The 25,353-nt window shown below is 43.1% G+C and overlaps 2 protein-coding genes across 2 annotated transcripts; one reads left to right on the top strand and one right to left on the bottom strand.

Annotated features, from left to right (window-relative positions):
• On the bottom strand, positions 9,822-11,832 carry LOC8065368 (ethylene-responsive transcription factor RAP2-4). The gene has a single exon (XM_002460092.2). The coding sequence runs from the start codon at positions 11,306-11,308 to the stop codon at positions 10,394-10,396; it is 915 nt and encodes a 304-aa protein (XP_002460137.2). The 5' UTR covers positions 11,309-11,832; the 3' UTR covers positions 9,822-10,393.
• Positions 22,358-24,978, top strand: LOC110432453 (extensin-like). Its single transcript, XM_021452907.1, has 5 exons — positions 22,358-22,540; positions 23,766-23,880; positions 24,022-24,252; positions 24,343-24,639; positions 24,845-24,978. Exons 3-4 carry the CDS (start codon positions 24,028-24,030, stop codon positions 24,637-24,639), a joined length of 522 nt encoding a protein of 173 aa, XP_021308582.1. The 5' UTR covers positions 22,358-22,540; positions 23,766-23,880; positions 24,022-24,027; the 3' UTR covers positions 24,845-24,978.

Raw genomic sequence — 25,353 nt, 5'->3', positions numbered from 1 at the left:
TCACTTCAGGGAGGAGGCAGGCTCATGTGATAGTTAGACTCCTAGAATTAGTGAGTGGCTAGCTAGTGCCTCCCCAAGAAGAGTGTTAGAGAGGAGAAGAGGAGAAGTCAGGAGCTGGGCTTGTCAGCGACCTCTGCTTCCCTCTACTCTGCGCTTCTTCTTTGGTAATCCTATCAACCTTTATTATTTCTAAGTATTTATTTATTCCTATTTGTGTGCCCATTTCATTGCTTGGTTAGAGTGCTCTAGTTCTAGGATCCAGATTAGAGTAGTAAGTGTGTAGATTAAGTGCGGTGCTTAGGCTATAGCTTACCCTTGAATAAGGATTTCATTCACACCCCTACTCTCGATCCAATCTTGCTACAAGAAACAGGTATGGATACTGAATTCGACTTAATTTTCCAGATGTTAGGCTGGACAAATTTTTGGAACATAACTGAGCCGGGTTCTCGTCTTCTCACCCTTGAATTTCTTTGCACTTTACAATATTATGAGGGGGGAATTGTTTTTCGGATGTTCAAACAGGAGATTATGTTGTCTTGGAGAGAATTGAGCGACCATCTTGGTTTCTCTTCAAGATGCATCCTGAACATTGACTCCGACTTACCCAATTTTGAGAGACACCAGTTCTGGAGACAGATATCTAGAGATAATTTTTATAGTCAAGCCCGAACCAGTGACATGGAACACCCCACTCTTAGGATGTTCCACAAATGGCTTGGGTACAATCTTTTCTATCGTGATGATATTAGGAAAGTAAGAGTAGGAGATTTACAACTTCTATATGCTGCTATTAATAAAGTACCCACTTCACCTGTTACACTTTTAGTTTCTCATTGGCTTAGTATACCTAGTCTTCAGGGACCTGTAGGATGTACTTCACTTATCACTCGTCTAGCCTCTAGTCTTCATTTACTAGAAAACTCGTCATTAGAATTCATTGACGAGTTACGAATTTATCATGGCTATGACACATTTAGGCAAGCTCAGATGTTAAAGAAAGAGGAGAACATAATGTATATGCTATATGACAATAAAGGCAAGATTCGGTTACCTAACCCGAACCTTGGCCTCTACGTTGTTCAAAATTACTTGATTGAGATTGCAGTGACACCGGTAAACCAGAGAGCTCCACAATGAGTGGCATCTGAAAGGATGACCACCCATCAAGAACGCACCTGGTATGGAGCTGATCCCGGGCCAGAAGAAGCAGCGCACCTACATTATTGCGACTACAACCCCTGAGTCCTTCGGGACCCATGGGTTCGACATGCTCAACCACAAGAGCCAACACAGGAGACATGGCCGGAGAGCCAAGATCAGCAGTGGACAAACCCGCCTTTCCGTATGGGCAGGTACTCCACTGATCCATATGGAGCTTCAGGGTCCAGACCTCCACCCCAATTCAATGTAGGACGATACTCCAACGCCTCTTACGCTTTCACGAACGACTACTACCAAGAGGCCGGCGCTTTCTTCACCCGTACCGACAACACCCTCCTCGACATCCAGAACACGCAAGCAAAACATGCACGACTCCTGGAAGAACAGCAGAAATGGAACCAGGACCACGCCGTTGCAGTACAAGAACTGAGACAACACACCACGACAATAAACGACAACATCACCACCATGATGCGATTCTGGAACATTGGGTAAGACCGACAACCACATCCAGCTTGGGGGAGTTACTCCCTGTTTTATCAGGTAAGTTTTTATTTTCTCTTCTTATTTATTCTTTTTTATTTTAGTGTTTTATTTATCTTAAGGAGAAAAAACTTAGAAAACCCAATAAATATTTTCTTGCTTTAATTTACTGCATTCTATAAACATGAAAACAAAATAAAAAGAGTGTGTCGATAAGTGTGCTTTATTTTCATGCTAAGTTTAAATCTCTAGAAAAATAAAAAGACCAAAAAGATGTATGATGGAAATGATGAACAGTTGCTCTGTTTGCTTACTTTCAAGTACCTAGCTTCCATATTAAAGTTCTTCCACGAATCATTAAAACTAAAATTATTATCTATGGGAAACATAAAACTAAAGTCTAGGTAAGAGAAAGGCATGATATAAAGTTTGAGCTACTGTTTATCTTGTTCCTACTACACTAAGTTCTGGAGATTTATTTTTGAAAACTTGCAAATCACATGATGAGTTCCTAGCATGACAAACTTCCTACCACAGCCATACTTGCTATAACATCTTTTACTATATTTACATTGAGTTTGATCAAACTGTGTAGACCCTTAGGAGCTTTTCATGTGGTTAAATTAAGATATTCACTTGCACACATCTACTACATCCACCACCATTCACTAAAATTGCTAAAAATATTATCACTCACTGTCCCAAGTGTTGTTATTCTCTCTCTCCAAAAAGATTCAATGCAGAAGAGGCATGGGTTATGCAAAAATATGCGAGGAAATAAAAAGGGGCAAGTGCCCGGAACCTCGAAAAGAAAGAAAAAGAGTGAGACGAGAGGTAAAAATGGACAAGTGTCCGAAGTAGAATTAGGGGTACAAAGATGCCCACTTGAGGGGAAAAAATGGACAAGTGTCCGATAGTAGAATTAGGGGTATCTACTACCCACCTGAAAAAAAGGAGAAAAAGATAGCCCATGTTCTCCCAAAGCAAAGATCAAAGAAGAGGAGAGATAGCAATATGAGGAGCAATGAGAAGTAAGTTTTATTATCACCTATACATTTTTACCATCACTATCATGTAGTCCACCACACATGCACATCTTGATTTAATTATATGCTGAGTTCCTTTGGATCCATGGCTCGATTAGACAACATATGTATGAGCCGTTTTTCACTCCTATGAGCTCCACTTAAATATTCCATTAGCTATAGGTAAGTGACATTTTTGGTAAGGATCCACAAATACCACATATAGAGATACTTGAGAGAATCATAGCTGGGAACTCTAAGTTTTATTTTGAAAACTTATGAAAAACTCTGGAATAAAGGTGAAGTATAGATAGGAATAGTGCTTGACTTAATTATTTTGTCTTTCAATTTCTCAAGACTTAAGTGCAGGTACTAAGCTCCATGACACTTCACTCTAATCTGGAAGAATTTTTATATGAAAGCATGTGTGCCTGTCAGGAAAGAAAACATCGAAGCAACCCCTGATCCATCTGAGTTCAGCTCTTGTGTCATCTCTTGCCGAGGATTCTCTTGTGATTGTGATTGATTGATTGGTTATATTTCTACTCTACAACGTTGGTATAACAATCACTCTCCACTCCTTTACATACTTGTTTATCTTGCTAGTTGTTTAGCTTGTATAGCGTAACTCTTGTTTAGAGTAAAGTTGTTGTGTAGCCTTCTCTTGTTGTTGTGGTTTAGTGTTTAGCCTTGTACTAGATTGTATAGGTGGCTTGCATAGCTTAGTTGAGCTAGTGCTAGAATTGCTCCGCCATTTGTTTTACTAACTCACTTGATTAGTGAAGTTTGTAGAAAATTTAAATAGGCTATTCACCCCCCCCTCTAGCCATTTGGACCTTTCGGATAGCCAATAGTGTCAGGTGATGTCTGTGTGGGGAATGAGTGGTCTTAGAAAAACCACACAGTTGGTGGTGTTTATGAGCCCAGAGCTAAGTGAAAGGTTTTGAGAAGTGTGTCTTTGTCACTATCACACATTATTAATGTTGTAGAGCACCTTAATGGAAAAAGAAGAAGCAATGACTAGAAACACATAGAAAAGATCTAGAGCTCCAACAAGTAGGGTCAAATATAATGGTGAGGTACTTGGGGAGGGGGGGCTTGAGCCCCCTATTGCCATTGAGCCCATAGAGATTCACCCAGGGAGGGGGGCTTGAGCCCCCTAGTGCCATTGAGCCCTTAGAGATTCAATGAGTATGGTCAATTTTTTGCATTAGCTACTTATAAAATGGAAGAATTAATGAAAAAGGAGTCACCAATAAGAACTCAATAGTATCTATCAACACTGAAGAGTTCTATGATAAAATAGAATGTGACATGATAAAACTGATGTTTCATTGGATGAAAGACACAGCTGAATTATCATGGCTACAGAGGAACATAATATTGTCAACCATTCCTCAGGGAAAGATGGAACTATTACAACCTCCATGTAGTGGATTTATTGAAGCTAGTGTGCAACTTAGATGATGAAGTAACAAAGGTTCAACCAACGAATGCAGATGGAACGAATGTGGTCAGGAGGAGTCTTACTTGTACTAAGACGGTGATGGTGCTTATTGGGCAAAAGAAACAAATGAACGACACAATGAAAATATAGAGTTAATATTAAACAAGGATAGCCAACAGTGTTAGGTGATGTCTCGGTGGGGAATGGGTGGTCTTAAAAAAACCACACAGTTGGTGGTGTTTATGAAAGCCCAGAGCTAAGTGAAGGGTTTGAGAAATGTGTCTTTGTCAATATCACACATCATCAATCTTGCAGAGCTCCCTAGTCGAAAAAGCAGAAGCAATGACTTAACACGTAAAAAAGAGCTAGAGCTCCAACAAGTAGGGTCAAATCTAATGGTGAGGTGCCTATGGAGGGGGGCTTGAGCCCCCTAGTGCCACCGAGATCATAGAGCTTCAACGAGTAGGGTCAATTTTTCTGCATTTGCTACTTATAAGATGGAAGAACTGACGAAAAAGGAGTCATCAATAAGAACTCAATAACATTTATCGACACTGAAGAGTTGTTTGATAGAATAGAATGTGACATGATAAAACCAATGTTCCATTAGATGAAAGGCACAAGCCAAATTATCATGGCTACAGAGGAACATAATATTGTCAACCATTGCTTAGGGAAGATGGAATTATTACAACCTCTATGTATGTTCTTGAACTGCAGTTGCACACCTCTTCAGCGAGAAGGTATACTAATGTCCTTCATCTTACTTGGTATCATAGGTAATCATGCTACTTCACCTATGATACATGTAGAGGCAGAGTTCTTATATACTTTGTTGAACTCATTTGCTTTTGTTGTAAACTCATAAATTATGGTGTATGAAGTATTTGAAAAACTCTATGATGTTTGAGATATTTAGTGAATATTGTAAGCTTACTTCTAAGCCTGGACGAAAAACTTAAATCTCGCTAGCTAACGAGTCGAGCCGAGCCAAGATTTTAGCTCGTTAGCTATACCAAGCCAACTCGAGCCAAGTTGCGAGCCGCTCGCGAGATAAACGAGCTACCATTTTAGAGAAAAAATCATTATAACTTATATTAGTTTTGTATTATTTCATATCTTATTTGAAAAATATGAGTTAACATATTATTTCAATATTTTATTCGATTTAAGACTATTGGATATATTATTTTTATATTGTTACTATTTTTAGATAAATATAAATATTATATTTTGTATACTTTTTATACCTGTCTTATAAGCTTAACAAGTCAGCTTGAGCTTGTAACGAGCCGAGCTGAGCCGGTTTTCTGGCAAGTTAAGATAACGAGTCGAACCGAGCTAACTCGTTATCCTAACGAGCCAGAACAAGTTGAGTTGAGCCGAGCCAGTTTTCTGGCAAGTTAAGATAACGAGCCGAACCGAGCTAACTCGTTATCCTAACGAGCCAGAACAAGTTGAGTTGAGCCGAGCCAGCTCAGCTCGTTATCCAACCTTACTTCTTATTGTGAATTCTGAAAAAAGTGGATCGCTTCGAGTTCTCCCATGTGGTGCACTTGAGAGACTATCAAACTTAACATGGTTTCTTGGGTACTTAGTGTCTAAAATGGACAAGTACGCTTGGGATTAGGTTTAGTTGGGCAGTTCTAACTTCTAACACATCCGGTCACCTCCAAAGAAAATTTATGTGCCTAAGAAAGAAGTAGTCTTGCTGCACCTTTGGAGGGCATTGAGCAAGCTCTACTATGATTGGCTCTATGGAAGTGCCGATCAGCGAGATTAAAGGGCTGATTGTCATTAAGAATTGGGCTCAATCCACTATACTAGAAGTGAAGCAAAGTGCTGCAATAAGTAAAGATAAAGCCAAAAGCAGCAAGCTAGAGTCCAAATACTTTCAACTGGCGTGCTTCAGGCTTGACCAAGACACAATGATGTAAGTTTTAACACATATCAACCTTAGAACAGCATGCCCGATACATGTATCACCCTCCGACCAAACATAGCCGATGAACTCATCACAACGTTGCTATGGATGTCATATATTTTGAACTCGCATATGCTTAACTTAAAAACTATAGAGCATATGTTGACAGCCAAAACATGACCAGGAAGTCGAAGATGAAACAAGAAAATCTCATACAAAGATCAAAGGGAGCTGATCTCAGAATTTCCTACAGAAACAGGCTTAGCCGTGTTTTCCCAAACTAGTTTTGACACCATGTCAAAATACATAACAGCTCCACCATTGTGTTCCTCTTGTCAAGGCGATCAAAAAACATCTATGGATTATATAGTTTGGAGTCCATATAAAGGAAATATGAATTTTAGGAAACTATTCAACGGAAAATGACTTAGCCGGTTTCCAAAACCAGCTAAGCCAGATTTTTTTAGTTCTCCGGATCGAAGAATGGAGCCACTATTGCATTCATGTTGTCGAGATGATCAAAAAAATATATAAATCGTCCAATTAAGGTTTTTGGAAGTTTTTACCTCCGACCCAAAAAAATAGCTAGACATTTTTCTGAGTTCAAACCCAAATTATGATTTTATTGTGAGAGAATCACTGTTGAATGGTTTGCAGATTGGGCTCATAAGTTAAAATAAACATATCATCAGCCTGCTAATCGGCTGTGTTAGGCTTGTAGCGGCCCCGTGTGTCACAGCGGCACGGCAAAACGCGTGCTCGCTGCTCCATAGGAGAGACCATTGACAGGTATAGGTAGGTAGTAAGTGGGACCAGCACTAGGTAGGGTTGGACCCACATGGTAGTAGCACCGGTAGCGGCATCAGTAGGCCTTGTGCAGTGGGTTGGTGTGCCTGCCTGCCTTTCGCAATTAAGGCATTGTTTAGTTCACCCTAAAATCCAAAAAGTTTTCAAGATTCTCCGTCACATCGAATCTTGCGGCACATGCATGAAGTATTTAATATAGACAAAAACAAAAAATAATTACACAGTTTGTCTGTAAATTATGAGACGAATCTTTTGATCCTAGTTAGTTCATGATTGGACAATATTTGTTAAATAAAAACGAAAGTGCTACAGTAGCGAAATCCGAAATTTTTTCGGAACTAAACAAGGCCTAAGGCCTTGTATTTTTCCAGATTCCCCGTCACATCGAATCTTGCGGCACATGCATGAAGCATTAAATATAGATAAAAACAAAAACTAATTATACAGTTTACCTGTAAATCGCGAGACTAATCTTTTGATCCTAGTTAGTCTATGATTGAATAATATTTGCCACAAACAAACGAAAATGCTACAGTAGCGAAATCCAAAAATTTTCCAAAACTAAACAAGGCCTAACAAGGCGCAGCAGACAGTGCTACGGACGGACGAGACCTCTCCAGTGGGCGCAAGCGCCGCAAGGACAGACCGCGCTCGCCGTAGGCCGCAGCACTGCTACTGCCAGTGGCCACATGCCAAAGCAAAGAGCGAAAGGTGACACCGGTGCTCCGTTGTTCCGGCTTTTTCCATACACAAACACAACCCTTTTGACACATGCATAGTCCTGTTTAGTTATGACAAGTTTTTGAATTTTGCTACTGTATTATTTTCGTTTTTATTTAAAAAACATTGTTCAATTATAAAGTAAATAGGTTTAAAAGATTTATTTCATAATTTATAGACAAACTGTGCAATTAATTTTTATTTTTATTTATATTTAATGCTTTTCATACATGTCTTCGATGTGACGAGAAATTTTGAAAAAAAAAATTTGGTTTTTGGTAACACGCCCGCTATTGATGAAGAGTGGTCGTTGTGTCGTGTCGCACACGCCGGCGAGCGGCGATCGGACGGCGGCGAGCATGCACGGCACGGCACGCGCGGTCCAGACGGGGCAGGAAGGGTCCCGGCGCCGTGAATCTCTCGTCTCGTCTCGTGTCACGTCGGAACCCGGAAGAGAGGGCCACCGCTATCCGTTTCCATGGGGTTTAACGTTCTGTGGCGGGAAATCCACTCCCGCGCCTTGGGTTGCGTCCTCACTCCTCCGGCTCAAACTTGAAAACTTGAACTGTCCAGAGTGTAAAGACGAATAACCAAACCCTAAGGACTTGTTTAGTTCGCAAAAAATTTTAAGATTTCCCGTCACATCGAATTTTACGGCATATGTATGGTGTATTAAATATATATATAAAAATAAAAATTAATTACACAATTTATCTTTAAATCACAAGACGAACCTTTTAAGTCTAGTTACTCCATGATTGGATAATGTTTATAAAATAAAAACGAAATACTACAGTGTTAAAATCTAAAAATTTTCGCGAACTGAACGAGGCCTAACTTTTGATTGGCCAACTACGATTCTGCTCGTGCTCAGGGCGTCCCCAACGGCCTGGGTAGCCCAACTTGTCAGGTACAAACAATAAAAAAATAAATCAAGGAATATGGGAATAGTAGGCTTAATTTTCAAAAATTTTATAACTTTTTTCAAGATTTTCCATGATCTTGCTGCCGAAGTATTAAATATAGATAAAAAATAATTAATTGTAAAATTTATCTATAATTTGTAAGAAAAATCTTTTATACCTAGTTAGTTAATAATTGTAAAATATTTATCAAATACAAATTAGATACAATAGTCTGTTCGTTTTTTTTCAGCCATACTTTTTCTGCCAACCAGCAGTATTTTTCTCTCACAATAAATTAGACAACAGTAATTTTAGCCATGACTTTGCTGAACAAAAACAGGCCCAAACAAAAATTCTATATTGTTCATTTGGCAAAGCGCCGTCGCAACTCGGGAGGAACGTCGCTTTTTCTCCGCTCACTCCACAGTTGACAGTGTTGGCACGCCTTCTCAGATCACGCTCTTCTGGACGGACGGGATGCATGCATGCATTGCCGCGAGATCCTACCATGTGAACAGGATCCGCCGGAAAAAGGACGCGCCACGTACGTACGCACGTACATCACCCGCACGTACTAGTATTCAGGAGACTTGGTTGGCGCACGGTGCCGAAGAGAGGAACTCACGGGCTGACCAGACCAGTGACCAGCAAAGCGCTGTCTATCACTCTCCCTCGGTCTCGGATGATAATGAAGAGTCGTCCAACCACGAAGCTTCGCCTCTTGCTGGGGATCGCTTGCAGACAAGTCTGCAGTCGACGACGTACGTACGTGCACCAACACGTTACAAGTGATGTGAGGTTGTGTGCTTTGTGTTTCTTGTCATTTTTTCGAGGGAAGAACCAAGGCCGGCCGAGAATATACGGATATACAACTGTACTACTGGGTGCCAGCAGTGGTGTACTATCCCGTAGTGTTACCGGTCAGATCACAGCATCACGCATACTGCGTGTTCATGAACGATGCATGCTCCGTGATGTTCAGGTGATCAGGTCACACAACTCGCGTCCCCTGGGTAAACATCGATGCTCCGTAGTGGTACGCATTACGCAACCAACGCCTCACTTGGGGTTGGGTACAACCATCACCCATGTTCAGTCCATGATACGCAACCACCGCAACATGATGGTCGCCGCGTGATAAAACTAAAATAAAACAAACATGGAGCTTTCGAGCTCATGAATGAAGGGAGCTTTCGAGCTCATGAATGAAGATTGCTCAAGATACTAATAAATCTTTACAGCGCAGAAAGTGCAAAGCTATGCTCATCTTGTCCATCAGATCAGTTCATCTCATCTCGAGGTTCAGACATTGCTCACAGATAGATGAACAAGAGGCGAGGAAAAACTGGGGACAACAATCAGCTCGCACAGACTGTTTATACAACAATAATTTATAATAGTAGCACTAACAATAGCAGTTCTTCAGATTACAAGTCCGGGACACAGCTAAGCTGATTTTACAACATACGGAGTACCACTACTTAACTTAATAACATCACATCACACCGTGCTGTTCTTACAACCTGTAGAGCAGCACCATCTTCTAGCGAGAAACAGCTACCAGAACAATGGACACCTGAACAGCCGGGGTCACTGACCAGTGACCGACCGACCACCGGAGACGCCGGACACAAAAACGCCGGCTTCCCGTCGGTTGTGGTTCTCTCCTCCGGGAACCAAACCCTAAATAACATAAGAGATCTACAACCTGACTTGACCAGTGACAGCAACAAAAACGAATTGAACATCTACACAAAACGAACGAACGGGATTAGCACTAATAATCCACTAGTGCCCGCGCAGGATGTCTAAAATACCATTCTGCGCGACGGCCGTTAACCTTAACCCTCTGCTGCAGCCTGCAGTAGTAGTAGCAGTCGGAAGGAGCCAAGAAGGAAAGAACAATGTCGGTCGGTGGTTAATTGGCGGCGAGGAGGGAGTCCCAGTCGATCTCGTACGACGGGTACTTGGTGAGCGCGAAGCCGGCGGCCTCGTCCCACGGCGCCTCGCTGAAGTCCAGCTGCTGCATCTCCGGCACCGTCGACGACTCGGGGGAGGCGGACGGGGACGGGGACGGGCACGAGGACTCGGCGGCGGACTCGAGGCAGCAGGACGAGGACGCGTCGTCGGAGGACGGCGACGAGGAGCAGTTGCTGGTGGGGGCGGACGACGACGTGGCGGCAGCAGCTGCGGCGGAGGCGGAGGCGTGCTTCTTGGCGCCCTTCTTGGACGCGGCGATGTTCTGGCAGAGCGTCTGGAGCTTGGCGTCGACGGAGGCGTGGAGCGGGCCCCGGGAGGCGGCGTTGTCGGGGAAGTTGAGGCGCGCCGCGTCGCCGCGGAGGCGGTAGGCGGCCTGGTCGTAGGCGAGCGCCGCTTCCTCGGCGGTGTCGAAGGTGCCGAGCCAGAGGCGGGTGCGGTTCCGCGGGAGGCGGATCTCGGCGACCCACTTGCCCCAGTGCCGCTGCCGCACGCCGCGGTACAGCTTCTGCGGACGCGGCGGGGTCGGGGCCGCCGCCGCGGACGCCTTCATGGGCTGGGCCCGCGGGCCCAGCACGGAGGACTGCTGCGACTGGCGCTGCAGGTGGAGGCGGGCCTGGATGTACTGCATCTGGGCTGGGCTCAGCTGGCCCGCCCCCTCGGCCGCGGCGGCGGCGAACGGGTACCCGCCGTAGGCGGCGGCGTGGTGGAAGGAGAACGGCGACGAGGGACTGAGAGGCTGGTGGTGGGGGTGGAGGAGCGGACTGGATCCGTGAGGAGCAGAGGAGGCATCCCGGATAAAAGGCTCGAGTGCTCTCATCAGCTCCTCCCCTGACAGATCTATAGCGGCGGCCATCTAGACTGATTTTTTTTTGTTTTTTTTTCTCTCTAGCAAATAGCAAACCAAGAACAAAATGAAGAAACTGGCACAACCCAACAGCCACAGTAAAAACAGATGGCACTGGTGGGTAGATCTGCTCAGCAGGAACTTACTTGCACAAGGGAGGTGTGGAAAAAGAACCCCTCTTGGCTACCAACCTACTAACAACCCTAGACTGCTAAAACCAAACCGAAGAAGAAGAAGAAGAAGAAATCGCAGATCTGAAGCCCAGGATCTAAAAGGCCCCGGGTCTCTCGCTGTCTGCTCGAGGAAGACGAAACCAAAGCAAGAAGGAGATGAGATTAGCAGGGAAAAAGATGAGAGGGTCGAGTGAACTTTACCTGCGACGCGCGAGAACTCGCTCAGATCTAAGCTTACCTCGCTCAAACTCACTGGAAACCGTGGTGGGTGGGCGCTGGATCGGAGGCGGATTTGGCTGGCTGTGGACGGGTGGGTGGGTGGGTGGGTGACGGGATGGTGGCTGTGGGAGTGTTGGTGGGGCGGGGAGGAGCAAAGGGGGGCGAAAGGAGCTCTTTTATAGCGACGCGGCGTCACCGCATTTGATTATCACCCTAATCCTCTCTCAGCCTCGTTTAGTTCCAAAAAATTTCAAGATCCCTATCCCATCGAATTTTGTAGCGCATGCATGGAGTACTAAATTTAGACGAAAACAAAAACTAATTATACAGTTTGCCTGTAAATCGCGAGATGAATCTTTTGACCTTAATTAGTCTATGATTGGACAATATTTGTCACAAACAAACGAAAGTGCTACAGTACCCAAAAGGCAAAAATTTTGCCAACTAAGGCCTTGTTTAGTTCGCAAAAATTTTCAAGATTCTCCGTCACATCGAATCTTTGGTCTCATGCATGGAGCATTAAATAAAGATAAAAATAAAAATAATTACACAGTTTATCTAAAATTTATGAAATGAATCTCTCCGTGTTTGTCAAATAAAAACGAACATGCTACGGTAGCAAAAAAAAACTAAAATTTTGTGAACTAAACAAGGCCTCAGTGTCTTCGCCGTAATTTTGGCCGCGGTGATTCCTGATTTAGGGATTACTTCGCGCTTACTCCTGCTCCGAGAAAAGCCCTTTTTCCTCACTGCGGCGTGTCCTGTCAGCGATGATATCGGTGGCATGGCAGAGCAAGGAGAGAGTGACTCACTGACGAGTGGGCCAGGGACCCGCGGGCGCCACGCGGTGGCATAATTGCACGGGCGTTTCCGTCGAGTTGGGATCGGATGCGTCGGAGCTGCGACGGGGGTGCTGCTGCCACAGCGGATTGAGCCGCTAGCAGGGCGCCACGTACTGGGTGTCACTGGCACGTTATGGTCCGGCTCAACCGCTTGGTGTCGGTGGTACCACACGTGGCGGGTTCCTGTTTGTTACGCCGGTGTTTGCTGCTCGAGGCAGGCAGCTGTGGAGCTGTACGATCGAATATGCTAGAGCATCTTTTTTTTTCTCCGCCTGGAACTTGCAGTCATCAGCATCAGCAACTTGTGAGGCCGATTTCTAGGCGTTGAACCGAACGGTCTCACCAAACAGTCTTGGGTGATTTCCTCATGCGCCCACGGTGTACTACTGCTCACATCGAATTTAGGCCTTGTTTAGTTCGCAATTTTTTTTTGTTTCTAACTACTGTAGCATTTTATTTTTATTTGACAAACATTGTACAATTACGAAGTAACTAGGCTCAAAAGATTCATCTCACAAATTACAGATAAACTGTGCACTTAGTTTTTATTTTCGTCTATATTTAATGCTCCATGCATGCGACCAAAGATTTGATGTGACGAGAAATCTTGAAAATTTTTGCGAACTAAACAAAGGCCTTAGATCGCCCTGCTTCAGGCCTTGTTTAGTTCGCAAAAATTTTTAAGATTCTCCGTCACATCGAATCTTACGGCACATGCATGAAGTATTAAATATAGACGAAAACAAAAATTAATTACACAGTTTGTCTGTAAATCGTGAGACGAATCTTTTGACTCTAGTTAGTCTATGATTGGACAATATTTACCACAAACAAACGAAAATGCTACAGTAACGAAATTCAAAAATTTTTGCCAACTGAACCAGGCCTCGCCTCAATAATACGTTTCAACGTAAACATCAACATAAGCTAAATGATCGATAGATTTAACTGATAAATCATAACAAAAAGTGTTATTGATTGATTTATTATAAAAGAAAAAAAACACTACTAAATAACTACTAAATAACTAATAAATTCGACTAATAATTTTAAGTGAACAAGCTCAAGTTTTTGTACGGCAAGTCCGTTCACCGGTGCTACTTGCTTGCAAACTTGATACATCTATAGGACTTTGGAAAACGCTCCATCGAATCCAGAGTGTCACATAATATCGTCGAGGACTAGAAAAGAAAAAAAAAACAAATTAATCCTTTTTTGCGTCATGTATTCTGCGGCCTTATTAGTTATTTTCTAAAATTTTTTAGATTCTTGATCACATTAAATCTTACGACACATACATAAAATATTAATTACATAATTTATCTGTAATTTATGAGACAAGTTTTTTTAAACATAATTAGTTTATAATTAAATAATATTTGTTAAATATAAACAAAAACAGTATAATATCTATTTTTCAAAAAAATTTGAACTAAACAAAACCTGCGTTGCGTCGTTGGATAGGCACATGCCGGCATCATGGCCACTTCGTTTGGCGTCGCTCTCACCGCGCACCACCCTTCTCGTGCCGACGTGCCGTATGCCGCCGTCGCCGTTGCCCTACATGACGCCATTACCGCGCTGGCTGTTCGCAGTGCGTACAGTCACGCCCGCTGCTGCGTGTGCCCATGCATCGCCTTTTGCCGTGTCACGCGCCCGGCGCCCGCGCATGCATGGGTTCACAAATTGTGCGTGCACATGTGTGTGTGCCGCGTGTGCTAGCTCGCGAAATCGGTTGTCATATAGTACGTTCTTTTTTATGAAGGAAAATTAGAATAAGCCAACTACTTTTTCCCATGCCCCTTGGTGGTCTTAACCTTCTTGGGTAGTTGTTGAGGCAGGCAGCCAGGTCAACGATCATAAGCTGGGATTTGAACCAATGATTGAGTTGTAAAACTTTTTTGCCTCCATGTGCAAATTCTGCTTTTGCTACCTCCGAAAATGCAGGGGGGATTGACCAAAGCTCTAGATCTACGACGACCATCAACTTGGGCTATCGGAAGAATCAAGAACCAGGTGCGCCTTGCCTGGATACAGATTTAGATTCAGATTAGTTCTACTCCCTCCATTTAGTGTTATAGGTCATTTTAGTTTTATCATAAAGATCGGTCACACCCCCGCTCGATAGATTGTTTGGGTAGTCACAGATCGAAGAATGTAGCGAAGATCAAACTTACGTGATAAAGAATGGAGAGGTTACGAGCAAACAACCAAGGGATAAGTATCACACTTACTTGGCGAAGAACGGCTAGTTTAATTTTCATGCTAACAAATTGTGCTTACATGACGAAGAACATAGTTTTTGAACAAACTAGCAAAGGAACTGACAAAACTCTCACCCTAAAGGGGCCCCATGGGAGTAATAATGTCGCCCTAGGTCTGCCAGGAAGCCTAGAACACCATCCTTGATCGTCAGATGCAGAGATGAACGACAGCGGGGTTAGAAAAAAGAATTTGAAAAACAGTATTTTTATATTTGTATTATTAAATGTAAAAGATCAATTGGATGTGGGGGGGTGTTTCAATCAGCCATGTACCCTCTATTTTATAGGGTGTAGGGTAGTCTTCACATCTTAAAAAAAAATCAATATGGTACTATTACTATGTCGTTTTATAGAGTTTTTCTTATATGTGGCTAAAGCTAATCCAACCTCTTAAAATTGGGCTAGGCCTAGTTTAAGTGTCAACAATAAATTATATATCTCGAGTTTTGATCAATTTCATAAAAAGTATATTAACATTTACAACAGACACAACGCAAGCACACTCACTCCTATGAACACAGCTATACCCAAATCCTGCCCCTATGAGCATTTTTTATGGACTGAGTTGACAGATCTCGAGATTTACAAAGTCACCATAGACATCTCGTTGTCGACGGAGACGGGAACAACGATTACCACTGAAAAGCATGGCGCTTAAATCCAGAAAAATATGAGAACCCGTGTCAAGTCAATGGCTTGAACCCGGATAGATAGGTTCTACCACAAGTAACTCAATCATCTGATCTATGATCAGTTCGCAAACCTTAGTTAAATTTGTCTTGTTAAATTTGACTTAGAGTAAAGTTTAAGTGATTTATAATTTCCAATAGAGATAGTAATTAAGAATTTCTCATTTATAAAATACCAAAAATATAGGTAGAGGACTCCTCTGCTGGCCCTTCAAAAAGAATTTCTCATTTAAGGCTTCGTTTGGATGGCGTATACTTCAGTTGCCTAAAGCTAAGAGCTAAATTTTAAACTTGACTCACATTTGTGTGGTCCAATGAACTAGTAGTTATTCTATAAAGTTAGCTAAATTTTATATAGCACTATAGACCGTCTGCTCAAAAAATAAATTGTTCTAAAATTTAAGGCCTAGCAACCAAATAGTACTAATTAGTTCACAGAATCCTAATGATGTAACTCTTCTTATCTGTCACAGAGTGCAAGGGCGTTGACTGAACGCATCTAGATCCGCAACAAGCAACAGCAACACCAACGCACTTTCCCCCCGAAAAGAAAAGAAGCTGGAACATGCCTACGCAGTCTACTATCTGGAAGTGATTAATCAAATGTATAGATCCAACCTTCACGAGTTTGGTGGCGTTCTAGTGAAATGACTCGAGCAAACTGTAGGACAACACCGGTAATGTGAGTCTTGCATTGTGACTGGACAGTGTTGAGTGGCTAACGCTTCCTGCACCGATAGTCTGGAGGGTAGTTGGGGCCGAGCAGCAGCAAAGCTGCGTGCGCCTTGAATGCGCTAGTGGCAGTTGCCCGGGCGCTGGGCTGCGGGAGCGGGGCTTGGCCTGCGTCGTCAGTTGGGGTCCCGGCCGTATTTGCACCCATCTCGGCGCGCCGGAGACTTTTGAGCCAGCGGCTCCGCGTCGCAAGCCATGTGCGCAGTGCGCGGCCTGTGGGCGTGGCCGCGGGCTCTGGCCTGTGGGCGAGGACCCAAGTGGCCAAGCCACATGCGCGCTGCTTCCTCAGCCGTTGGGCTCGCCATGTGACGCTGCCTGCCGCAGCTGGGCGCGCTGGATCCTGCAGCGCGCATCCTGGTGCTCTGTGAAGGAAAAACCAGCGTGCGCTCGTGATTGCTCCTGGGAAATCGCGGTTCTTTTTGTGCGTTTGTAGCGTGCGCGCACCGTGCGCGGGTGGGTGGTTCGAGGCCCTCGGCGCTGCGCGTGTGCGTGTTGCCGATCCTCCATCGACCTGCGGGGGCGTGCTTGTAGTTGTAGGCCTTGCCCATTTCTGTTTAGGTCTTGTTTAGTTTTCCAAATATTTTGTAAAATTTTTTAGATTTTCTGTCATATCGAATCTTATGGTATATGTATGAAATATTCTTAAATTTTTAATTTTTAGATTTTTAGATTTTGTAAAGGAGCTATATATGGCAGCTAAACTGTCGCCTTCTACTCCGCCTCTTTGGGATCGAGTGTAGCATTGTCTTCGTGCTATTGCCGCTAGAAATGACGCCTCATTGTCATGATTAGGTTATTGCTAAAAGAGAACCAGTTCTCCCTCTCGTCATTGTGCAAACAGGGAACTGCTAATTTGAAGTAGGAAAGTGTAAAGGAACCACAAATCTACTAGTTGTTGCTTGAAGGTAACGAGTAAAGGAGGCCCGGAGGAACCAAACACAACAACCACACAAAAAAAAAACTTGTCATACTTAGGAAAGCAAGGCTATCCTAGCTAAGATATATGGCCTTTTGTAACACTCACAATTTGTCACAAAGTGGGACTCTTTTTTATCATAGTACGAATGCAAAATCAATGATACTCCTATGATGATACGTTTATCAGAGAAGGTGTGTCTCTAAACACCTATGACAAACACTTCATTGACACACATGAGTATTATGCTATTGATCATTGTTATTTGAGACAAATAAAACATCATAAGTTGGCAACTAGGGTGCTACACATGGTAGATTGTAATTTATACAAGGGTCCATGCACTTGGTGGGCCTATATTGATTCTTGAGCGCATGTATTGGGCCCAATTTAGTTTCATACAAGGGCTGATTTTAGGGCCAATGTTGATGAGAGAAAACCGTTTTACATATACTATTTTGGGCCTCAAATTATCTATGAATTAAGCCTATGATCATAACAATTTCAATCCTATCTAGAAAAATATACATTACTTATATATATGTCACGGCTTAAGGCTCAAGATTAGGTTTTCCAGATTCTTTTGCTAAACCTTAGTTAAAATCCCAAACATCATTTCTCAAAATTGGTTGACCTCAAGTGTTCATCCCAAATGCACCCTAAAGATACATTTCGTGGTTCTTGTGGGCCATAAACCACATGAACCATCATTCTCACTTGGAGTTGGTTTTGAGAGCGTAAAATAACCCATAGACTAAAGCATTCTCACTTGCAACATAACTTAAGAGCGCACCATGTGTATAGAAATTGTACTTCACATTACTTAACCAAATATACAATGTTCATATGTATTTGGCTTTAGCAAGGTGATGTGCCGCAAAATGCACCCCATAAAAGGATGAGTGCTACTATATAACGTCGAGTGTTGTGTTCTCCACATGGACTAGAGTACCAGCTAAACACACTCAAATAAAAGCAAAGTCAATTAATTTGTTAGAAAGAGACTTTAAACTCAAACTGATAGAAACCAAAAGGATAGACCTTTTAAAAATTTCTTAGAGCTAGCACAACCAAAATAGAATGTGACTAATATAAGTACCAAGAGCCAAATAGTGCTATTGCAAAGATATAAGTTAATACACTTAACTGCAAAGATATAAATTAGTATTGAGATATAATAAGTCAATCAATTAAAGTTACAAGTACTGAGATCAAATCATTGGTGATCCTATAGCAACACATATGATATCCTTCAAATTGTTAATGACATAGGGCACAAGATTACCGATCAACAGGTGTCCACACAAGTAGATTGCTGAAGCTGCATGCATGGGGACTCTTAACTATCATGTGAGCACTTATACACAAACACACGACTTCCCTTTTTATTTCTCTTGCACTATTCATCTTCTTTTTTATAAAGAGGGGACTTTATTACTAGATAGAGAGGTATAATTACAATTCATTTGGATTAGAACTTCAACGCACACAGACGTCTGGCCTACCCAAGTCATGTATCTATATTTATTCTAGCTAAATAAGTTTAACTCATGTACAACTCTATTACATTCATTCTTAATCTAGACTATATTCCACTTTGGTAGGATCTGAGCATACTCTTTTACTTATTAGATAACAAAACTATATTATGAAACATCTCTCTTGGTGCTAAGGCTGAGACTCATCTAGAGCAGTCTGACTTGATGATCACCAACTCCCGACATGGTTCTAAAGCCAAGCTAACGCCTAACATGCATGCCGCGAACTCTAAGTCCTCTGCACTTGCACATCCAAAAAAAGAACACACTAGGATGTAGAACCACTAATTCATTCTAATATCTTAGAAATAATCCTAGCACCATCTTCACCCCAATTGCACTAATGTTGACACCTAAAGTGGCAAGCGGGTAGACCGCAAGTGTACAACTTAGAGAAGATAGCTTGGCTCTTCTCCACACTCCCCTCACTCTCTCCCTATTTGCATAGCACTACTACTAAAGCTTGGAAGCTATATAAAGAGTGGATCAACCTTTATAAGCACTAGCAAATATGCCCGTGCATTGCAACGGGAGAAAAACATCAAATAGATGTTACATATCTATTTATATTTATCTTTTTTTTATAAAATTTAAAGTCTATAATTTATTTTATTGATAACCATGACATCTATGGTATTAGATAGTTAATATTTACAATAATATGTAGCTCGGAGATATATTTATTTAATAATAAAAATAAAAATAGAAATTAGTCAAACCTTTATCTTACTCTAATATTATCTCTTAATATACCTTAGTATTATACTAAAATATGAGAAGTTTGTTGCTAGCTTTATTTTTTTTATTTAGATTAGGATTCTTATAAAATATAATATATCAGTTAAATGTATGTAGATTATGAATACATGGGCTTATGAAGTGTTCATATGACAGTGGAAGCATCTTCAAGCATAAATTTAGGTAAATTAGTAAATCAGTAAGATATGCAGAAATAGTACTAAAACTTTTACCACAAATCAAGCATCACATTAAATAGGCTACCATAAAATTTTCATAATAATTAGAGCAGATAACTATAATTTAAATTTTACACTAAAAACATAGGCAAGGATCTCTAGCAAAAAAATGTACTACAGTTTATGATTTTTTTGTTTACTGCATGGATCTACGTATGTGGAACTGAACAAAATTTATTTTGTAATTTTTAGATTTTTTCTATGAATTACTATGCATTTATCAGTTTTCAACCGATCAATTTTATGCTACAAAGTATAGGCAAGCATCTCCAGCAAAAAATATACTAAAATTTGTGATATTTTTCGTTTACTGCATGGATCTACATATGCGGAGCTGAACAAATTTTTTGTATAAATTTTAGATTTTTTATGAATTACTACGTAGTATTTATCAATTTTTAACCGATTTAAAGAATAAAATAAAAGTAAACTAATAAGACAAATATTTTGTACGCCCCTGTACTTTCTTTATTCTCAATATGTTTTGATGTGTATAGAAGATTTTATATTGGGAACCTTGGAAATTTTTTTATTTTATTTTCTTCTTGACCAGTTCGAAACGGAAGGAGTCGAAACGGAGGCGGGGGAGGGCGGACAGATTTTCATAGGGCAGACTGAAATTTCTACGATTAAGTATTAGGATAGATGAATGAGAGAGGGGGTATATATAATGTAAAGGAGGAGTAGAGGCTACTCCAAGTGTGGCCCATGAATCCACGTGACCTCCCTTCTCTTCCGTTGGATAAAACTACCTCAAAATCAAGGGCCAAGATCACTTGATGTTGTGCTTCTTTGCATGCACCCATGCAGAGAGGCGTTGGGTGAAATGAGAGGTCGGCCGAGGGGCGGTCAGCCGACCCCCTTATGGCAGGTGGGGCCACCCTCCTTCTTCTAGAAGCTTGGTTCATATGCCATGTTGGTTGAATGATGGGTTATTGTGCATTTTTGATAGTCAGCGACCATGATAAGAGGGGTCAGCCGACCCCTACACTGGCTTGTGAGCCCTATCCTCTAGTGTGGCTCCTCTTGGCTTGCTTATTACCAAGTTTGAGTTGATTTGGTCCAAAATTTCCATTTGGCCAATTAGGCTCATTGTTTGCACAAAACATGGAGAAGCATTGCCCATCATAATGATGTATTTGGATGGTGAATTGGCCATACTCACTACAGGAATCTGGATGTTCGCCGACAGCCCAGGCGTTTGCCGACAGCCAGGATCTGGGCTGTCGGCGAACCATCTGTTTGCCGACAGCCGAAGACCACTGTCGGCAAAGTCCACGGTTTGCCGACAGCCACTGTTGGCTGTCGGCAAACTACGCTCTTTGCCGACAGCCACTCGATGCTGTCGGCAAACAAATTTTTTTTTTGAATTGTGACTTCAAAAATTTTTTGTTGCCTAGATACATTGTTTACAATCACATGTTTGAATTTGAGCCTTTTTGGAAATATTTACCTATATTTCGTTAATTTTTTCCTTCACTTGAATTTTCCCGCATTTTTCAAATTTGAATTGCAGGTACATGAAATAATGAAACTTTGGCCTTTGAAATATGATATTCATGGTGGGGAATGTGTTTTAAGGCCGTGTACCAAAGCTCACCAAAAGTTTCAAGTCCTTGTACACGTAACACGACCATCCAGGAGTAGCAAATGTGTTTTTTAATTATATAAAATCTAAACGAAGTTGAAAAATTACGAAACTTGGCGGGGTGTCGTGTTATCGCATGTGAAGGCTATGAAAAAAAATTGAAAAAGTTTGGAGCAAGTTGCGGCGTAACATGCTCAAAACCCAGACATCTCCACACATCTCACTTGTGATCACATGTGGACTTGTGTGTCTTTTGAGCATTTGACGTCGCAACTTGCTCCAATTTTTTTTAAATTTTTTCCATAGCCTCCACATGCTATAACACGACACCCCGTCAATTTTCGTGATTTTTCAACTTCGATTGAATTTTATATAATTAAAAAACACTTTTACCAATCCTGGATGGTCGTGTTACGTGGACAAGGACTTGAAACTTTTGGGTGAGCTCTAGGACACGACCTTAAAACACACTCCCCATCATGAATATCATTTTTTCAAGGCCAAAGTTTCACTATTTCATGCACCTGCAGTTCAAACTTAAAAAATGCGGGAAAATTGTAGTGAGCGAAAAGAACTAAGAAAATATAGCTAAATAACTCAAAACAGCCCCAAATTTTGAATTTGAGATTTAATTGTGTTACCTAGGGCCTAGAAAAAAAATAGATTATTGAGTGGAAAAATCAATTTAAAGAAATTAATTAATGAAATATAGAAAAAAAGTCAAAAAATCACTAAACTTTTTGAGGTGTCATGTTATCACATGTGGACCCTATAGAAAAAAATTTGAGAAATTTTGGAGCAGTTACAGTATCAGATGGACAAAAACCAGACATTTCTAATATGAGAAAAAAAGTGCTTTGCCGACTGCCATGGATCGAGGCAGTCGGCAAAGGATTTTCGTAATTAAAATATTTCGAGCCTTTGCCGACTGCCTTGCCTAGTGGCAGTCGGCAAAGGACTTAACCCTAAAAGGCCCCATCCCACCGTGACTTGTAAAAAAAAAACAAACGCGCCTCATCCTGTCCGCACCCGCAGGCCAAGCTCCCCTACGCCGCCGCCGCCCAACTCCCCTGCCTGGAGCTCCGCCGCCCTCTCCCCTGCCCGCAGCGCCGCCGCCCAGCTCCCCTACGCCGCGCCCCGCCCCTCTCCCCTGCGCCACACTCCTCTCCCCCGCGCCCCGCTCCTGTCGCCTGCGCAATACGGCGAGTCATCTTCTTCCTGCCCAATACGGCGAGCGGCGGCGCCCCGACCAGGGGTCGGCACCGGCCACCGGACAGCACTGCGCGCCGATCCAGTTCCTGCGGTGAGTTATCATGTTTCTGCACCCCTCCCGGCTTCGGTTCGCGGCGTCGTGTTGTGTCGGGGCTGCTCGGGAGTGGATTTGGGATTGAGTTCGTGAGCGTTGGTTTGTGATCGGCGGAGATGGGAGACCGTGGGAGTCGTTGTCGAAGCGCAACCAGCTGTGCGATTCACTTCTGTTTACTGTTTGGTTTCCAACCAAATCCGATTAGCTTACATGGAACCAGACAGAGCAGGAGCCAGGAGGGATACATCATCCGGCCATACGCCTGAAAATGGACTTGATACTAAATTACCAGTTACACTGAGCGCGATTAGCACACCCCATACTCAGCTACATAGAAATGGAATTCCTGTACTGTTCAGTGTTCACTCCCCGGCAACGCCCCTGCCCCCTGCATTTCTTAACTTAGATAAATGTGGCTTGTTATTTTCATCTTATTGTTTCTGATCAATTTCTGGTTGCTCATGATGAATGCAGATGGTAATGGAATGTGAACTTAGATAAATGTGGCTTGTTATTTTGATCTTATTATTTTTGGCTCCGCTTGTCATTTTCTCGTGTGTTGCTGATGATCAGTTGATGCTTATTGGGGTTTAATTCCCCTGGTTGGTACTTGGTAGGAGTAGTTCAATTTTCATGTATATTACTGTAACGTGAGTCTAATTTCATCTTTAGTGTGTCCTATCTCCTCGTAGCTAGCTTAATATTCCCCTGCATTTATCACAGAAAGCCTGTCATCTCTTTCCTGTTTGTCTGGAATTTATAAATGCGAACCTTAATGAAGTGTTGACGTAGTTAGTTTCAGTTGTTGGAAATAAAAATTCGTATTGAAAACTGAAACCAGTAAAGTTTGAATTAGCAGCTGTTTATACTGTAGTAGTAGTAGTAGTAGTAATAATAATAATAATAATAATAATAATAATAATAATAATAATAATAATAATAATAATAATAATAATAATAATAATAAAGTATGACAAGCTCTCTGAAAAAAGTTTATCTATCCATGTTGCATTTGAGCAGGTGTGGTAATTAATGCTTCTAATTGTTGGCCTTCGTGCCATTGTGATGTCGGCCTTCGTGCCACTATGGTTATTGGCCTTCGTGCCGTTGTGGTTATCGGTCTTCGCGCCATTGTTTTTTGCAGGTTTTGGAACCTCCCCGTTTAGGAGAGGTGCTGCCGAAATTTTGAGTGGATACTAACCTTTTTTTGTCCTTTTTGTAGGATCACCTGTGGGAGGTACTTGGTGACTCCGATCGTGTTCGTGGGTGCTGTGGGTCTTCCTACACCGCGTCGACTCTCCATCGCCCTGCTACTCGCCTTTGTGTCGCTATCCTAGGTATAATTCACCTCTCATCCTTATAGTAGTTATAGATTACGCAGCCAAGTTAGGCGTCTCCCGTCCGAAAGAGATTCGCGGTCGTTGGTATGCGGATCAGTGCATATCTGCGACGGTAATATTGCGGGTGTAATATTGCAGGCTAGGATGGAGGAGCTGGAGGCCAACCAGGCGGCCCAGGACTTGGCCCACAAGGCGCAGCTGGCGGCGGTGGAGGCGGCCCACCAGGCGCACCTGGCGGCACTGACGGAGCACCACCAGCGTCAGATGGCGGACCTGGCGAGCTTCCTCCGGACCCAGCACCAGCAGGATCTTCCTCCCTCGCTCTTTGCTCCACCACCAGTCCCAGTGCCTGCTCCTGTTCAGCGTCCGGTGAGTATAATACTAATTGCCTCACTTGCTTTAGCTTGTGCGGCCATCCTGCAGGTACATTACTAATTACCTCACTTGTCCTTTGTGCAGGCTCCGTCGGCGGGTTCGAACCCGACTCCCAGCCCTCCACTGGGTGCCAGCCCTACACAGCAAGGCTGGCCAGGGTACCCGACCTACCCGACCTACCCCACGCAGCCGTTCACGTGGGGGCCTCCTCCTCCACAGTCGCAGGGCTACTCCTCGTGGCCGGGGGCGCAGACGCAGCAGGGGCCTAGCGCAGGACTATGGCGCTACGACGCCGCGCCGTCAGGGTGGACTCAGGCACCACCACAGGCAGGGTGGGGTTCGTGGGGCGATGGGACCCCTGGGGACGGCGCCACGAGCTAGGTACGTTTGCCTCCCTTAACTACTTGTTGGCCTTCGTGCCGCGATGGTTGTCGGCCTTCGTGCCGCTGTGGTTATCGGCCTTCGTGCCGTGGTCGTTGTTGGCCTTCGTGCCATGTTTTTTGCAGGTCTTGGAACCTCCCCGTGCAGGGGAGGTGCTGCCGAATTTTTGAGTGGATACTAATCTTTTTCTCTCCTTTTGTAGGAGGAGGACCTGTGGGGGGTACTCGGTGACGAGCAAAGTACCTTTGCCTCCATCTTCTCGACTAGGACGCATGTTAGACCCTTTTGCCCTCATGTTGGACTTGTAGGACTTGTTGGACATGTATGTTGGACATGTATGCACTACTACAGAATGAGGCATTGGTCGATGCCCAAAATGGCCAAAAACCTCGGCCTGTTTGCGGCCCGGGGTTAAAGACCCCTTTAGCACCGGTTCGTGTGACAAACCGGTGCTAAAGGGTCCTGCCCAACGGCTACTGACATGTGCTGTCGGGGCAGGGACCCTTTAGCACCGGTTTTTAACAAGAACCGGTGCTAAAGGGGTCCCTTTAGCACCGGCCAGAGCCACGGGCCGAGGCAAACCCTTTAGCACCGGTTTGTGTTACAAACCGGTGCTAAAAGGTAACCCTTTAGCACCGGTTTTTGCTCTGAACCGGTGCTAAAGGTCTGGTTTATAGGCCGGCTCCCTCCTCCCCTCTGCCCATTTGAAACCGA

This window comes from Sorghum bicolor, chromosome 2 (assembly GCF_000003195.3).
Source record: "Sorghum bicolor cultivar BTx623 chromosome 2, Sorghum_bicolor_NCBIv3, whole genome shotgun sequence".
In the NCBI taxonomy this organism is placed as follows: domain Eukaryota; kingdom Viridiplantae; phylum Streptophyta; class Magnoliopsida; order Poales; family Poaceae; genus Sorghum; species Sorghum bicolor.
This window is presented reverse-complemented; position numbering and strand designations above follow the sequence as displayed.

Excerpts from the sequence above, each read along its gene's own strand:
- LOC8065368 (XM_002460092.2), bottom strand. The coding sequence starts at position 11,308 with ATGGCCGCCGCTATAGATCTGTCAGGGGAGGAGCTGATGAGAGCACTC.
- LOC110432453 (XM_021452907.1), top strand. The coding sequence starts at position 24,028 with ATGGAGGAGCTGGAGGCCAACCAGGCGGCCCAGGACTTGGCCCACAAG. Across the intron at positions 24,253-24,342 it reads CTGCTCCTGTTCAGCGTCCG|GCTCCGTCGGCGGGTTCGAA; the intron begins GTGAGTATAATA and ends TCCTTTGTGCAG.